General features: G+C 38.2%; 1 protein-coding gene across 2 annotated transcripts in view; it reads left to right on the forward strand.

Moving 5' to 3' along the window:
• ATP6V1H (ATPase H+ transporting V1 subunit H) overlaps positions 1-12,599 on the forward strand; it is a 48,631-nt gene extending 36,032 nt beyond the window's left edge. For both annotated transcript variants that reach the window (XM_027673903.1, XM_027673911.1), the window contains exon 14: positions 12,216-12,599. In XM_027673903.1, coding sequence (XP_027529704.1) covers positions 12,216-12,276 — 61 coding nt within the window. In that variant the 3' untranslated portion in view covers positions 12,277-12,599. The remainder of the gene's footprint in view (positions 1-12,215) is intronic.
• The last annotated feature ends 6,235 nt before the right edge of the window (positions 12,600-18,834 follow it).

Below are 18,834 nucleotides of genomic sequence, written 5' to 3' on the forward strand. Positions count from 1 at the left end.
TCAAGACAGTAGATTTCTTTAAGGGGTAAATAGCATTTTTATGTGGAAAGACAGCAATTTCTAAACAATGGAGCAATATGATCTTGATTGTAAGAACTTAGCTCTTGTGTATTTTGGAAGCAGTTGAATTGGGTAGCTTCACCTTACATGGTTGAATGTCACGTTAGTAATTCACTTGAACAATGTATTTTAACTGAGGTTGGATATTAGGGAAAGTTTCTTCAGCCAGAGGGTGGTTGGGCACTGGAACAGGCTCCCCAGGGAAGTGGTCACAGCACCAAGCCTGACAGAGTTCAAGAGCTTCTTGACAATGCTCTCAGGTACATGGTATGATTCTTAGGCCGGTCCTGTGCACGGCCAGGAGCTTGACTCGATGATCCTTGTGGTTCCTTTCCAACTCAGGATATTCTATAATGATTTTATTTGGACTGCTTAATATTCAATACAAGCTGTAATTTAGGCTTGCACTTGTTCAAGTACTTAATTGGCAGTTGCTTTACCAAGTGCATACCTGACCATTCCTTTACCTTGTTGTTCTTTGCTCTAATCCTTTCTCCCATTCTACACTGTTATTTTCACTGTTATTTTCCATTTTAAGGATTGCAGATACAACTTTTTTGAACTCTTGGAGTAGCAGACATTTAGGCTACTTGGTTTGATGAAGCTGAAAATCTCATATTGGTACCTCTTTCATCAATCACTGAGAATAGTGTTTGAAGTGAAGTTTTTCTTTCGTTAACTAGTTAACTAGTTCTCTAACAACCCCAAAGTCTTGGCATGTTTTGCTACAGAACTTGCTGGTGGGTGATGCTACCTTTCCAACAGAGCACAGGATCTTTATAGGGAAGCACTGAAGGGGTGAAGTTATGAAAAACTTCATGTAACAACTTTGTATAACTTGCCAAACTAATTAGGTATGCTAAGCATAAAACATGGAGAGTTAAAAATATTAATTAGGAGTTCTTACTCTGATTATTAATTATGATTACACCACAGCTCATATTTTCAATTTGGCATTTCCTGAAAGGAAGATGAAATGCAACAGTACATCTGGGTACATTGGAACGCAGATGTTGGGATACAAACAACTAATTTAATTTTGAACTTGAACAACCTTTTATTTCTGGAAAGCTTAGTGCCTGGAAGTATCTGTAACTTCTTCCACTTTTCTCACTTCTGAGACAATGTGATCTTTTTAAAAGACTGAGCACTGATGATGCTAGTGTGTGCAAGTGGTAGGGGAACAAGGTCTATTGAGTACCTTCTGTCAGTTTAAGTCGCCTACTTGTCCTGACAGGCTGGCAAGGCTGACAAAGAGCTCCTGTCATCTCTCCCTGCAGCGTATCTTAGGTAAAACTAAGCTAGTTTTCTGCCTCTCCTTCTGAAGAATATGGGTTTTAGTTCTCACGTGTATTATATTCATTTTATCCTACTCTCTCCCTCTCACATATTGTGGGAACCTTCTAAAACAGGGAAACATGTTTAAATATCCTACTGTGAAAAATCCAGAGTTAATATTCTCCATGTGTAAGAAGTACGTTGGTAAATAATATGGAATTTCTGAGTGTGTGGAGATGGAGACTAAACACATGGTCATGTGCTACCTAATTTTTGGTCATTATTGTATATTACACTCCACCCTGCTTCTCAGTTTGATACATTTCTCACTATGCTCTTCTCATATATTTGAAACATTCTGAGTGTTATAAACCAGTTGTAACTAAATAGAGATTATGGCATGGGAGGTTAAGTTACTGGATTTGCTTTCTGCAGTAGGGGCAGATGTGTTCTGGTGTCTTGAAAATGTGGTAATAAATATATGAAACTCCGGTCTTTCTCCAGCACAAACCTCACTGGTAGTAAAACTTTTCCTGAATGCCTAACCTGGCCCTTTTGCACTTTCAGCTTGAGAATACTACTTGTAACAACATCATATCTGATCTTCTAGATTTGTCTTGGTTTTTTAATGGCATGGGCATTTCTGTGCCTGCTTTTCACAGTTTTTGAACCTTTAGACTTGAGACTTAGAGGGAGATGGCAAAAACGTCTAGTTTCAGATCTTCAGAGGTGTCAGTAAAAGGATCTGTATAACTTAGTGCCATTTTTAGATCCATATGGTCATCTCTGTAGGGAGTATTTTCCTGTTCAATTCTTATTGGAACAAGCCTCTGAGACACATTATCCTTGGCTCAAATTTGCCAGAGTAGTGCTCCCCCTGCCATGGACATCAGATAGTTTCAGCTAAGGAAATGACACGCTGTTCAAATGTGGGAAACTGGGTCTGTCGTTGTATAGATCTGGCTTTTGATGAGTGTCAGGAGCTCTTCTGTTTCATTGCTGTCCCTTCTCCCCAGAGAAGCTAAGTCCCCTGAATGCAGCACAGTGCAGTTTAAGTGCTTGCTTATTTAGCTTTGCTTCATCATGAGGTGGATTATTCAGCAACTTCAAGGTTTTGCTTTCCTTGCTCTTCAGAGGTGGAGAAGCAATAAACATTTTTCCTCTTGCTTCCAGATATTCTGGAAGTCCAGTTATTTCACTCAAAGCAATTGTCGTATGTCCTTCAGTTTAATTGGCATGGAACAACTATGTATTGCTGTCTGTGACACGTGCATGACAGAGGTAGTCAGGCATTTCCTAGATCTGGAGGCTGACTGAGATAAGGATTCGAAAATACAGGTTTGCTCTGCCAGGATGAGGCTTGGTGCAAGTGCTGAGCCCTGAAGAAGCAGGGTAAGGAAGACTTCCGGTACCTGAATTGAGGGAGTGTCATGGGGCAGCTGAAGTATCATTCTGCTTAAGATGCAGCTGTATCATTAGACTGCTAATAACTCAACTTAGAGACAGTTAACTCCTAAGTAATTTGAGTAGTTCATTACAGGCTGCTCAACTATCTTTCCCTTAGGGATTTTTAAGTCAGGGATAAATGGGGAAAAATCAGACTGTCAGGCATTCTGTTAAATGGTGAAGCTGTGTTGGCAAAAGCAGTAACTGCTGTCAGCTTTTCAGATGAGATAAGTTCAGGTGAAATATTCCAGTTACATTTGCACATTAAATCATCATGCACTTGATGCAGCAGGGAGCAAAATTATCTTTTTGGCATCACTTAATGCCTATACATGGTAATTAATCCTGAGTTCCACTCTGATTTGAACTGTGTTAGTCATGGCACCCCGTGCTGATGGTAAAAACCTGTTATTGGCAAGTGGGAGAGTTTGGCCTGGCAACGATAGCTCAAAGTTTTTTGTGTGTCCTGTTCAATCTTTGCTTTAACTATGTAAGAGAAACGTTGTCTCCTTATTCCCTGTCTTTGCTGGTGTTCAGAGGCAATACCAACTTGTTGTTTTTAGTATTAGGAACTTGTTTTGGGAACCTAGTCCTGCTTGGAGCAATGTTCTTAATGATGCAAAGTTTAAAGGAATCAAATCATTAAGTTCTAACAGCACTTACACGTATCACTGTAAAGAAACACAGTATGTTAATCGCTACAGATGAAGCAGGTGCCTTTCATGTGCTTCATGGCACAGCATTTTACTGAATTTCAGGGATGGGTTGTTGTGACTCAAAGGACCTTCAAATTCCTTCTATGAACAACAGAGAGAAGCAGGTTTTTAGAGCAGTGCAGAGCAGCTTCAGTGCCTGTAGTTAAGCAGTGGGAACAATCTTTTGTCTTTTAGATTTGTAAACCTAGCATCTCTTGGCTTCATTTTAAAGGGGTTAATTCCAACCTTCTATTATTTCACTAAAATAAGATTTAGGTGAAATCTAGATATCCTGCTTTAATGCATATTTTATTTGTGACCTTACTGGTCACCTAAAACATAGTGCATTAGTTTCCACAACTTGCTTATCTTCTAGGCAGGTTAGACCCAGGAAAGTTTGCTCGTCTCGTGTAGTTAGAGCAGCATATTACTTTTTTTCTTGCTGTGTTAGCAGCAGTGCTGCTGGGAGTTGGGGACCAGAGGTCATAAATAGAAGAGAATGGTTGCAATATTCAATCTAGCTGATATGCAGAGATAGATCACGTGTGATCTTGTTCATACAAATGTAGAGTAAAATGCAGTGGCTTAACCTCTGTAGCTCAAATGTTCTTCACTATTCATACAAGTGCTACTGAAACCATAGTGGATCTGATTGCAAACTTGTTTATTTTTCCTCTGGCTGGTTCAGGGTGATGGAAGAGCTGGCGCATTGGCAGTTGCTCCTGCTGAGTAAACTAGTGGACTGTGCTGCTCCATCTTTCTGCTTATGCTGTAGTAGTGAGCTGCTGTCAGGGAGGGATCCAGCTCTTACCTCTGGGCTCAGATGTGATACCTCATCTCCCAGGTTCTTGAGCTATAAACTTCCTTTCAACAGGCAGACTTTTAGAATAAAGTGCTCTCCAATGCATGGAGAGTTATGAGTATGTTGGCGGACACTAAACAGGGGGAGTTAGGATGTATCACTTGAGCATGATCAAGTATGGTTTGGGAAGTGGAATTAATAACTGGCATACTGATTGAAGCAACAAATTTGGATAACCTTTGAAGATGCGACAGTTTCATATGTGATTTTTTTAAGTGCACATCCCAGACAAAATTACTTGCTTTCCATCTTTTAAAATAGAGAGTTCTGCAGAGAGACATTAAAAAAAATTTGAAACTGCCTAGGATTTGCAATATTCTATATTTAGAAATTTATTCCATATAAATTCCATACCATGATTGCATTTGGTAGTGAGAAGTGTAAGGTGTAGTGGGAGTTAACTGGCAGCCATTAAGCTTGTGCCCCCTGCCCCTTAGTTTTTCCCCCATCCCCACACTGAGGTCTGGAATGCTTAATAGGGTACTAGACTTAAATCTTAATGCCTACAAGATAATGCACTCCACTGTATTTATTTGTCCTGTTTCTTAGCCTTCATCATCAATACAATTCCCTTTTAGTAGTTAACAGAAGTTAACTAACTGAAAAGTTTGAGAAGTGTTCCTGATAAAAGGTAGTGTTTTTTAAAAAGAACAGTTCTTAGCTGAAATGAGAGAAGTTAGGCAAAAATCCAATTAGTTATAGGCACACTTAGTATCTAGTGGAGTGCTCCATCTTTTTATTTGAGCATAAATATGTATTATTTATGTATATGTATATATAAAGCTTAATTCCGTACAGGTAGGAGGTGTGGGTTTTATTGTGCATATCCTCTCTGGTATTCACACTGTGATCATGTTTTCTGTCATAAGATCTCTACACATTGCAAAAACATAGTTTAGTATTTCTTGTGATAATGTGGAGCAAATATTTTACAAATATCAAACATTCTCAGTTTGCATTTTCTTTTTTCAAAGAAATTGCTCATTTTCATGTCTCACACTGAAAAACGTGTCACCAAAGAAGTAACTTTTTGATAGTTTACTTTTGATTAGTATTACTTTAAAGATTTGATTTCCTGATAGGAAAAATTAGTTAAACATTATTTATGTCAGTCATTCTGACATATGCTGGGCAAACATTAAAGCTCATGTGTTGAAAGCAACAAAATTCTTTGTGGCAACTAAATCTTCTGATTAAATATAAAATTACTTTCAAACCATATTTCATGGTTTAATCACGTGGACTTTTTTAATTCACAGAAGGGCTCTGTGTGTGAGCTCACAGTGTATCTTATAAGTGAAAAATGACTTATACTTTGTCTCCCCAATAGAAAGGCATCTATTGAATTGAATTTATAGTCTATTTTCTTTCAAAATCTGATCAAATACTTAAATAATAGCCTTGTTATAAGACCTCATTGATCTGCTCTTTCTTCATATGTGAAGATGTGTAGTTGTGAACTGGAAATCCATAATAACTTCTTCAAAAAAGGGACAAAACCTCCGAAGGGAAACTGCTTAGTGAAAATCAGGTTCTTGCAGTGTTTGAATGCATTAATTTTGCATTTCATGTCATAAGGAGGGCTTTAAACCATCCTATGAGGAAAGGTTTTAGTAATCAGGAGATTATCTGTAGGTTTTCTATCAATGTTATTACATTCAGCTGAAGACAGGCTCCATTTGGAAAAAAACCCCACCTTTCATGTAACATTTATAATCCTTCTGTACAACCATTCAGACTGTTTAGTTTTAATGTGCACATCAGAATGTTGAATGTCTCTCTCCAGTGAATAATTAAAGTGAAACAATGTCCTAAGTGCTGTTCATCTTAACAGTTGGCTTTTGTTCTTCTTGTTTTTATGAAGTGGAATCTGTTAAACTACATATTGAGAACTGCAGAGAATTTTGCAGTATCACCTCCCTCTTGGGATCCCCAGTCATACATGTAGGTCAAGGAGATACATAGTAAAAATCACCATGGTTCCACTGAAATAACAATTTGATGTGGTGGAGTCCCAAACTGTTTGGTCAAAGTAGCTTTGATTCTGTTGCATATATGTTTGTTTCTTCTTTGGTTTTGGTGTTGGTTTGTGATGGCTTACCTTCAGCACTACTTATGGTCTGTGTTGGTATAATAGACAAATATTTTATAATCTTTAACACTTTTTAAAAATTGAAATATTTCATATTCTGAGTTCAAGAAGAAAATTGTGTTCAGCAAACAAGTGACAGAAGAGGGATGCAGTTTTCCTGTTATAGCACTCTAGCTTTGTCAGTCTTCCCAGCCCAGCTCTCTAGGAAAATGTCTCTTTGTTTTTTTAGTTTACTGCTTTTGTAGCTGTACAATTTCTGTTTACTTCTGTGAAGCATATGATAATAAGGAGCATAAAATGATACATAAAAATATCCAGTGATATAACTTGAGATCCAGCAGTATGATATGTTAATATTCCATTTCAGGAACCAAATATTAACTTCAGGTTTGATTTGAGCCCTGGCTTCTTTATTTTCTTTCCTAGCTTCCAAGATCATGGCTCTGTGGCAAGGCAAATGCATCTGTGGTGGCCCCTCTCCAGCTCCACCTGCCTTTCTCCCAGGCATCACTAGCATTAGTGTGACACTGCAGATGTTAAACCTTGAATCAGGTTCAAGGGGACTTCTTAATAGAAAGCAGTTCAGTTGAGAGTTAAATGAACAGAGCACAGTCTCACCAGAATGCCTTAAATGCCCTGTGAGAAAGGCAGGAGTACGCAGCTGGAATGGGTTAAAGGGTGGCTATTCCAGCTTTGTCTCCCATTGGATTAGGTAGAGATTTGACAAATGGTTGCAACCTTGTACTAGTGTTGCCACTTTGTGTCTGCTGCTCAGAGGTTCCAGGGAGTGCTAGTCTGTGGAGTTGTTTCTGCAGCAGTGTTACACTTCCAAGAGCAATACTTTCAGGGGACAGTTTAGCCTGCTGAGAATTGGGAATATTTTGAGAAAGCACACAGGATCACCCTTGAGGAGAAAAGACAACGCAGAAAGAATCGTGCCTTGCAGAGTATACCATCTAAGGAGTCTTTTTGCTGTGTCTTTTGCAACCGGACTTGCCTTTCTCGTAGTGACCTTTTTAGCCACCAACGCGCTTGCAAGAAACGTGGGTAGAGCCCTTCCCAGATCTTCGTTCGCGAAGCCTAGCCATGATGATGAATTAAAATACCTATTTGTAATGCCACAATAAATTACTAAAACTGGTCCATCTCTCTCTGCAGGTCTAATAACCTCTCTCCACGTTATTAGACCCCTAGCAGAAATGCAACATAAACATGGCAAAACTGTTCAATCTGTTCAAACTATTCTATCTGCTGCCTGTCCTATGAACTTGTTTAACTGTTTGTCATATATTTATGACTTTTCTGTAAACACTGTATGTTGGCAATGTTTTTCGAATGTGTTGTGTCAAGTGGCAGACTTTCTACTGTAGCTTTATTACACTTCTGTACCCTTTCATAAGGGAAAGGATTTCTTTAGAACTAGCTTTTCAATTTCGCTTTCAAAAGCATGGGACTCTAGGTCCATTTTTCTCTAGATAGAGAAAAATAAAATCAATACTTTTATTTTGTCCTTTGTCGAAGGAAGGGATCCTGTCTGTTGGGAACCTCAGTCTACTAAACCAAGCTAGAAATTGCATATGTTCAAGACTATAAAATGTTTTTTGGATAACTTGGTTCTTTACTAAACAGGAAGCAAAGTTTAAAATAAATGCTATAGAACAGAAAATATGAGAACTTTACCCTTTGTTTCTTCTATGCTTCATCTACTTTTCTTCCCTTCCCTGTAATTTTCGGTGTTCTTTCATGGACAGGTAAATCTGACTGCACTGGAATTTGGAGTATAACACTAAAGCAGTACTCCTTAAACTTCAAGGCTTGTTCCTTTTAGCACACAGCCTCTAGAAATCTGTTGTATGTATCTTAAAACTTTCCCTTCTGTCATTGATTTTTGTTGACAACAGTCCTTTCATATATAGTATATATTAGTATAAAATTTTCAGGTAGTGTCTTGTGCCAGTTTGCAATTACCTCCTTGTTCCATACTCACTGCATTTGTTGCCTTACATGTTGGATCAGTTCTATGTGCCTTTTCCTAAATCACCTTTAAACAGTTGTTGCAATTACCACAACACTTAAGTATATGTCAGCTTGAAGGTGTCAGTGTCTCTCATATGAAACAAAACCAATTAAATTAAACAGAATGAAGCAACAAATTGGAATAAGACTTTGAGGTACAACTAATTCATATATTCACCTCCAAGCTTCCTTTTCTTCTTGGAAGAAGCGCTTCGGAAACAACAGAAAATATGTGTTTAAAGAGAGGCCTGAAAAAGGGGAAATTGCTACTGTGGAAGGAATCTCAGTTATTCTAATAAGAAGGGAAAGATTAATTTGCAAATGGAAATTACTTATGCCTCACCATCAGACTTCTGAATAAGCAGGGAAGTGAAAAAGTGTGGTGTTTCAAGTTTCGTTGATCTGAGCTTTAATTGAGAAATGTGAACTTCACAAAAGTGATGTACTCCAGTTGCATGTTTGAAACTTCTCTGCAGTGCAGACATAATATTTTGTGTTCCTGTAAATTTATACTGAGTCATTTGTTTCATGTTTGAATGTTCTTATCTGTAAATGCAAACTTGTTTGGTCCAGCTTCATCTGCCGTATAATAACGATGGTTTTATGTTGAAGGAAGTCAGAAGGTGGCTAAAACTGACATTTTTATAAAGGCCTTTCTGTTCCAGTGTGAGGAAAATGGTTTAAAATAGGTCAAAGTGGTCCAATTCATAAAAAAAACCCCTAAGTCTAATTCCTCATTACTTTCCGTTGTAGCATGCATCACAAATCTCCTAGATGCTACTTGGAATATTTTTTGAAATTATTTTTTATCTTGGAGACAAGATTTATCCTTTCAGCATACATGCTCCTACAGTGCAAAGTATTGAATGCTTGCATTCTTAAAGGCAACTTTAATTTTGTGAGGTAAACAGTAATTTTTCAAATCCCAGTTTTTCTCTCAAGATTTAACTAAAGAACAGTGCAGGATAAATAAAAAGTATTAGACCCTTGATTTGTAATAGCCTGGGGATGGGAACTCCTGTTGGAGCAGGTCAAGAGGAGGGCCACGGAGATGATTAAGAGGGATGGAACACCTCTCCTATGAGGAAAAGCTCGGAGTTGGGGTTCTTCAGCCTGGATGAGAGAAGGCTCTGGGAAGACATTAGAACACCCTTTCAATACTGAAAGGAGGCTACAGGAAAGCTGAAGGGACTTTTCAGAAGGCCATTTAGTGATAGGCCAAGAGGTGATGGCTTTAAAGTAAAAGAGGGTTGATTTAGATTAGGTATCAGGAAGAAATTCTTTACTCTGAGGGTGCTAAAACACTGGAACAGGCTGTCCAGAGAAGTTATGGATGCCCCATCCCTGGCAGTGCTCAAGACCAGGTTGGCTGGGGCTTTGAGCAATCTGGTCTAGAGGAAGGTGTCCCTGCCTGTGTCAGGGGGTTTGGAACTAGTTGATCCTGAAGGTCCCTTCCAACCCAAACCATTCTCTGATTCTATGTTCATCTAACAGAGACTGTGAAAGAACTTGTCCTGGGTTAACCAGTGACACTCGGATGGAAGTGATAACCAAACAGAAAATTAACTGGTACTTGTAGCAGCCGGTGATGCAAGGTTTTTGCATTTCGGGGGCCCTTGGTGGTGGCTAAAGAGGTGATGGGGTAGGAACACTGGGGTTTTCACCTGGGCTTGCAGCATGACAATGTAGAAGAGTAACTGCAGGTACTCATTCTATATGGGAAAACGGGATGAGAGCTTTTCCATGCCTGTGGGCTTAAACTTCACACCTACAAAAGATTTTGTAGGGAAGATACTGTTCTACTTACTGTATGTTGTTAGAAGTTGAATATGTCTCTGGGGGCACTAAGTACATACAAAATGTGCTACTGCTCTGACTTCTTGGAGATTTTTGCTCAATATACTGGACTATGGTGGGAGCCTTCATCATGCATCTGAAACAGTGTAAGCTATGCGACAGTTGTAGTTTTATGGATTGTTAGCTTGATTGATTTTCCTACTTCAAAGTAATGGTGTAGAAATTTCACATTCAATGTGGTTCATCTGTGCTTTAAGAATAAGTAATGTTGTGGGCTTGTAATACGGTGAGCAGAGCCATGTATGAAGCAAGTGTCAAGGCTTTCAAAGCTTGATGTCAGAGAAGAAACAGTGGAGTCAGTACATGCATGTAGGCATGAAACGAATGAAAAAAAAAACAACTTCCAACGACCAGGACAATGTTTGATGAGCTTGGAAGACCTTCCATAGTTGCTGGCTGTGTTTTTGGATGACTTTCAAATTTTGTTTATTTTGGTAGTATACTTTTGAGTCCTGTAAAACCACAAGAAAGAGCAGCTCATTTCGTTCTTTGCCCTCAGGAGTCTCTACTTTGAGGGTGATAACCTGCCTGTTAAGATCAAGAGCCATGTCTATTGAGTGCAGCCCAAGCATTCTACAGCAACACCTGATAAAGCTGTGAAGGAAGGTGCTAAATCATAGCATATGGTTCAGCATACAAACTCTGTGTTATTTTCTTTGCCAGTAATGTTTGAAGATAACATTGTATCTTACAGGAATTTTGGTTTTCTGGATGCTTAATGCTAAAACTGAGAAAAGGGGCATTGGGTGGTGCAGTTGAGGTGCTAAACTTCATTGTGTGATAGGAGTTGTAATGCACAGGGAATAGCTGTTCCACGGGACACTAAGCTGAAAACTAGTTTTTGAAATGTGTAAAAAGAACTAATATTTTTAATTATTTTTTTTTAAATAAAGCAAAAGCACATACTCGAGTTAGGGGATTTTTTTTTTTGAGACTTCATTCTGAACATCATTCCTCTGAGCTGCTTCTATTGTTTAACCTGTGTAGGTTGACATATCTGTGTAGTGAGAAAAAACGTGGTACTAAGTGTATGATCAGCAATGGAAAAAGAACGCCTACATTTCACGAGTCCTGAAACCTCTCTTTCAGTTGATACAGTGGTACAAATATTGTGTTTTCTGTAACAGGCAGCAACTCAAGTATTATTATTAAAGACCTCTTTCAGCTTTTTTGTGGTTCTGTGAAGTGTTGATTTGCTTTCACAGGAGCGATTGGAGGATTGAAACATCCAGAAGGATTGTGCAGTTATTTTTCCGTAGAATTTAGATATTGTTGCTCAAGGCACATACTAATAATCTGGGGAGTGTTTTTTCCTGGGTTGAGAGGAGAGATAGAAAATAAGTGACTTAGTGCACTTCAAAATGCAGGTGAAGAAAACACTTTAAAGAAGTGTTGGTATACTGTGGGACTAGATTGATTTTGTCTTCTTTTTTCCAACTTGAATGTGCAGTTATTCAGTCAGTGTCTGTTTCGTTAGCCTATGGGTTATATTGCCAGTATGTCATTGGTGTTACTTGTGCTCATGCAGCTGGGTTATGGGAAGAAATACTTTTAAATGTTTTACCACAGCCTCTGAAATGTATATTGCAACAAGCAAAATCTATGAGCTTCATGTGAGTGTCCTGTATCAGTGTTCAGGGTGTCTAAATGTTACCATTGGACTTTGACCTTTTCTAGACAGCTTTGTTGATGTTTGATTTGTACTTTATTTTCATAGGGATAGTTGATGGATACCTAAAGCTTTGGTACTCTGATTGTTGCTTCAATTGACTATTGACGGTAGACATTATTTGAAGGAATAATTCTGAATTTAAAGCTTTTTCTTCTTTATTTACTTCATACTTCCCACCACTATCCCACTCCCCAATCTCCAGGCCATTTCTCAATCTAATTTTTTGCTGTATTTCAGGGAATACCTTGGAAAACAGTTGCAGTCAGAACAACCTCAAACGGCCACTGCACGGAGCTAAACATTTCCATCAGTTCATGCAGTTCATGCTTACAACTACAGTATGTTTGTCTTAAAATTAATATAAAGAAAATACTGAAATCACATGTTCCCTCTCTGCTATTGGTGCATAAACATTCCAACTTTCCTCTAGTGTTGTTGGCTTAGTAAAAATTTGTTCAACTAGTTCTGATGCTTATGCCTACTAGCTTCTCGTTCTATTCTGAATGTATATGAAGAAATGTGGCTAATATATTGCATTTGTTTTATGTATTTATTCTCATAATAAAGAATATTAATAAAGGATGTCCCTTCCATAATGGATGTTATAATTAGCCCAGAAAATTTGTTCTCTTCTTTTTGTGGGTTGTCAGTGTTGTCACTTTCCAAGGAAAGCAAATAGTCCTTATATGTCTCCAGACAAAATTTGACTTGGTGTTCCATAGAAAGTGCAATAGCCTGAGAAATGTTGATTATGGGTACTAAAATATAAACCAACTCTTAAAACAGTTTTAAAATTGTATATAAGAGCAAATGTATAGGTGGGGCTTTTTTTTAGTGTGGGGTACTTCTCTTGTTAGAGACTACATTAAAAAATCTGGAAATGAGAAGAGGAAAAGAAAATGAACACTCTTCCATCAGTGAAAACTGGTGCACTCAAGACTATTAGTCCAGCAGTATAACACCACTGTTGAGGCTGTAAATCAGAGATCAAGTTGAAGGTTTTTTTAATAACAAATTTGTCTATCGGTATTTTATGTGTTTTGTAATTTGACAGTATAAAATACATAAGCATCAATAAATCTAAGATGATCTTGGATTGGCATGTGAAAATAGTTTTGTTGCATAGATAGAGGCCTGGCTTCAGGCACTTGCAGCATTACATAGTTAATATTCTTGCAATTCAGTTTTAGAATTTAAAAAAAAGGAGCAAACATAATCTTGTTGGTAGTCTTGTGTGGTGCAAGTCTCTGGGGAAGGTTAGGGTACTTTGTCATCAAGTGAAAAGGCAAATTGGGAGAACATTTTTTTTCATCATACGTAATTAAAATTTGACCACTGTTGCAGTGGAGAGAGAGGACAGTTAGGGGATTATGGTTTGATGATTTCTTGGCCTGCTTAATTAAAATTGGATTGTGTAGCTTAATGACTATTGTTTACTTCTCCATATAGGAGGCAAAGGCTTTGATATTGCAGTCAGTATCATGAGGATAGATGCTGAAGCCTGAAAAGAATTAACCCTCGCTCAGACTGGTCAGTTTACATGAGTGGATCTTAGCTCTGCATATCCCACAGTGACGGGGGATAGTGGTGGTGTGGGAAGCTGTTGGGAGAACAAGGGTGCACCTACACTGCCATTTTTATCTTGGGTCAGTTGAATGCTTTTGAAATGAGTCTTTGAGTCCTCCCTGCATTTCACACTTCTATTTGCATTGCATGATGGTGTCAGTATGTGAATGGGGTTCTTTCAATAAAGCTAAAGCTCAGGACATGCATCCTGTGTGTCTTGGCTACTTGACAAGTGTTCAGTCTACCGGAGCAGGTAAGATATGTTTGAAATAAGGCGTTTTGAAATGCACGTGGAGTGAAAGCTGGATTCTTAATGCCAAGTGCCTTGCTCTACAAGTCAGATTCTCATGTCACACTTGTTGATGTAAGGAGAGCCTAAGACTTATCTTGCAAATGCTATAAAGGGTTTGTCCTATGATTACACCTGTATTGTTGGGCCCAAGAACCATGGTGGGGCATTAATGGGGAAGGAATATACTCCCACGTTCAAAACCAGGTATGTTGTTTACTTTTTTGAAAGGAACACTGAAACACTGCTTGGTAAGGAGATTTAGGGTTGAATTGTATGAGTAAACATGATGAATGCTACCAATAGCAACCCCTTTAATTTCTGGAGGAGCTAGAAATAACCAAGCTAATCGTTACATGAAACAAAATTGCTTACAAGGGTTGTCCTGAAACATTATGTTTCAGTATTATGAGTATTATGTTCATGTATTGTACAAAGAAATTCTCTCTTGCTTTTCTGGTATTACTCTGTGCATAATTTAATTCTTCATTATGTGGTCTGTTTCTAAGCTATGTGATACGTGGCATTCTCCACCATTAAGTTACCACTTCTGTCTCCAACAGATTTTTAATTAAAGAAATAGCTCTGATGTTTCACTTATATCCCTGTGCAGTATTGATACTCTAGTGCCTGTGAAACCTGAAAGCCCTGAGATTTCCAGCACCCGGTGGTGACATTCGGGTGGCTCAGGGGTTATGATCTGAGTGAGTTGATGCCAACAACTGTACCTTAAGGAGCCAGGAAACCTGTGGGGGAGGACTTTCCTGTGCAGCCAGTAATTTGGACTGAAGTTGCCATAGCTGAGGTCTCCGCAGAAGTCAGAGTGCTCACTGTGTCCTAAAGGTCCTGGGGAATTTTGGCATAGCAGGGAGCTGTAGAGCAGGTTCTTCATCTCCCATCCTATGGCAGGCCTAGACCTGTAGGCACTGGAAGGCCTTGAATCCATGGTCCCAAGACAGAAAATAGGGCAGAGGTGTCCTGGAGCTTTTAACCTTTGGAATCAGGAAAATCAACTAAAAGTTTTTGTTGAATTTTAACTAATTCATAAAACTTTCTACTGCATCTGTTTTGTATCTGACAAGTTAAAATTAGTGTTAGCTTTTGCTACTGAGCACTGTTTTTACTATTCACCTGATCACATTAGCTCACTTAACTTGCTCAGCTGCATTCTCCCAAAATCTGGCATGGTGCAGGCAGGCAGATGCCATGGTAGCAGATAGATTGCTTCAGGGCTGTGTGATGACAGTGTGGGCAGAGCTTGGTGTTAGGAAGAGAAATGTGTGCCAGCAGCTTCCTTACTTCCCTCCATGACAAAGATTCAGAGATCAGCTGCCATGGACCAGATGACTAACTTGCTTCTAAAGTGAGGAGATCCTCCAAATTAGGGTAATCAGTCTTCTCTTTGTGAAATTCACCGTTTTCCAAACTTTTGATTTCATTCTTATGTTTCATCCAACAATAAATTGATTTTCCTGTAAAGAAAGTAACAGTCTTTGAAATCTTTATAAGCTGACTTTTTAGTTTTGCATTTGACATTTCTTCTGCTTTTCTGCTTAAATGATTGTCTTTAAACTTTGGGTTTGGTCTGAAATCTAAATGGTAAATAAATTTGGGTAAGTTTTTGAGATGCAGCAACTGTGAAAAGAATGTAACCTGTAACAATTCTGTGTAGGAGGGATGGAGGGGATGCATGATGAAGAACAGTACTGACACCTAGATCTAAGGAAAATGCTTTTAATCATATGTTAAGTGAATGTTTATTATTCCCACAAGTCATTTGAGATCTTAAGGCCTGCAGACAGATGAAGAGGAGGCCAGATTTTGCTCTTGGCCACCGTGAGCTACTTTTCTGGAAACAAACCAGGGCTGAGCAGGAGTAGGGCTGCCCAGGCCCTGGATGTACCACGCTACATGAGACCTCTCCTCAGTATCTCATCTGAGTTTCAAAAACATCTTTGTGCACCTGCATGAGCAAATGAAGACAGTCAACAGTTTCTAATGCTCAGAGCTGCTGGGGCAGTATTTTTTTCACAAATATGACGTGCTGGTTTTAGCCCAGTGAGTGACAAGGAGTCAGATGGAATTTGGTTGACTCATCTCTATCCAAAAGCTTTTGCTTTTCCATTTGGCAGCATCTGCAGAATAGTTGGGAGTTGTCTTTTTAGAATCACGTGTTGTCAGACCTGTGAACAGAGCTCATGCTCTCATGGGGATCAGGTATGTTATTAATTGTATTTGCTTCCTCTTAGACTCCAATATGATTATTAAAAAATTCCAAACTGCTGTTCAAATTTTCAAGTGGCTGAGGGTATCATCATTCAAATACCAGAGAAAGCAGAAACCTGTTTTGCAAATGTTAGGTGCAGCATTTAGGGTGTTACCTTGGAACTCTTCTTGCCTCGGGATGTGCATATTTCATTGCTACAGCTGATTCTGAGATACATCAGACATAGGTGAACACAAATCATATGCTAAAAACTGTCAATATCCTTTGTTTAACAATATTTTTCATGGCCTGCCGCTTGGCCTTACCACTGCTTGTAAGCTAAACTACTGTGTAGTAAAGAGTCTTATAAATAATAATAATAACAAAATCAAATAATGACTCATTTTCACACAGAGTGTTTTGTTTCTGTTTCTTGGTTGTATCCAAGAACATTTCTGTGCTATGGGAATGTAATTTTTTTGGAGGCAAAACTTGAAGAGGAAAAAAAAACCCTCTTCATGTAAAAGCGAACACAAAGGCTATATATATATATTTTTAACCTGATAGTCACAGATTTTCCTGAAAGCGCACAATTTGAACCTCTATGTGAAAACTGAATATGCAGAAGGGAAAAATTAAGTTTTTCCAAGAGTCGTCTTTTGTGCCCTTATGTGCACATTTATAATATAATTTTTTCAAGGCTCTTCAGTTTGCTGTGTCTGGACTCTGTGTAAAGACAAACTGTCAAGTTGACAATATAAATAACTTTTTCAGTGTCATCAATAACTATTTTAAAAAGGCTGCACACATCTAGCTCTGCCAAGAAATAGGCAAAGAAATTGGATAGCTGATTGAGCAATGATGGTTAAAACCTTTTGATTTGGAAATCACAGAACTGCTACAATATCAGATTATTTTGTAGCAAGAAAACATGATAAATTGTGGACTTAAAGGTCATCTTTCTCTAGGCAATTTCCATGGTCAGGAAGTGTTCAAAACAAGCCTATTCTGTCAGGTTTAGTTGGCTAAAATAAAGCTTTGGATTATGAGTCTGCCACTGTGGGGATCGCAGCAATACTTTTTTTTCCCCTACAAGATCACAGGATGTCTTCTTCATCTTTGAGACTTACAAAGATTACAATACATTTACAAAGAATCACTTTTTATCTGGCTTCCTCAGCTGGTGCATTTGAACAGAGCTAGTTCTTTTCTATCCAAGTTTATAGTCATGAGACCACTGGTGAAATACTAAAATCCATTTGGGATGTCTTCAATTGGTGAAGTCCTTTTACCAGACATACATAAATTGTACCCTCTGTTGTGTTTCTGAATGTCACATCTCCCTTAGTGTTTCAGTTCTTAGGGGTCATCTAGTTATTTCTGTATTATATCCTAATTTATCTTAGAATTGGTAGAATTTCACAATTTAAATACATTGTCTTGCTATGTTAAGCAGATGACGTATGAGACCTAGAATAAGGGAAATGTTTCAGAAAAAAATAGTTTTCTCTGATAAGAGGCTATTTATGCCTCTTCTGTCTTGTTGTATTTTACCTGTTTTTCTTATACATTCTGATTCAAATTCTGTCAATGCTATTTCTAAAGAAAGAGTCGAGATTTTTATCCTATTTCTCTTAATCTGGTAAGTCTCTTTTTTTTTCATGTTTTTTCTGCAGCAGTGAGGATGCAAACACGTATCTCTTGCTGGTTGTGAGACTACAGCTTAAATTTTTTCTTTATGCAGATATGGAAAATCACAATTTTGGTTAAAAAAGCCAATTCATACCAGGGCGTCATCCTAGATCACCAGACACAATAAATATAATACTTGAAATCAATAGATTTTTAAAAGGTTCCTCTTCACCTTCTGCCCCAAGACAACTTGAGGAACAGATGTTGAAAAATGATGATTGTGAAGAGTATATTCTTGAAGACCTGTTTCACGCAGTGCTTGTAATAGATGTATTTTGCATTCACTGTAGTCATATCTCACAAGACCCTGGTTCTGCAGTATCAGCAGCATGATACTTTAAATTTAATCTGTGTGCCCTGAACTCAGTAGCCTGAGAGAATTAGATAATATATTGTCAATTTAAAATAAAATTCTGGTATAAATAAATAATAACAAAAGTAACAAAAAGGTAACTTTTTTCTCATAATTTTTCTATTTACCATAAATCAATAACAGTGAAGTGTAAACCACTTTTTGAGAAACACTGAAAGGAACTCCATTGCAGCTTCTGTAGGTGATGCTAATAACTTGTGCAAGATCAAGTTAAATCTTAGTCTTTGTCAAAGTAGACTGCTCTGTGCCATCTACCCCTCCTGCTGCTCAGTGTCTCAAGTCATGTTTAATTTGAAATATCCATAATGCAACATCTCTAGAGCTGTTTGCTTCTCCCTTATCCCCAACTGGGGATGTTTGTCAGGTAAATGGATGCAAAAAGAGGTCAGCAAGTGGAGGATCTCAAGCTGTCCTTCAGCTGTCAACAGTCGGTGTGGCTTTGCGAAACTTGAAAAATAATTGATACTGTTGGCTTGTTTTCCACTCTATAGGTAGCCAGCTACTACTTACCTTAGGAAAATCCAACAAACCAACTCCCTTCAGGATGCATGCTGAGTCTTTAGTGTAGCGCACATTGTGATGGACTGAAATGTCGATAAGGTCTTAAAAACTGTCAAAATCACAGAAAGACTTTTTGTCAAACTGCAAAGAAGCAACTGTCTGTCTGCAACCACTGAGGTATCCCCCCTCTGTGCCTCCTGACTGGAATTTTTGCTGGGGACTTGAGATA

Source organism: Neopelma chrysocephalum, unplaced genomic scaffold, assembly GCF_003984885.1.
Source record: "Neopelma chrysocephalum unplaced genomic scaffold, ASM398488v2 Primary Assembly neopelma1_22, whole genome shotgun sequence".
Taxonomy (NCBI): domain Eukaryota; kingdom Metazoa; phylum Chordata; class Aves; order Passeriformes; family Pipridae; genus Neopelma; species Neopelma chrysocephalum.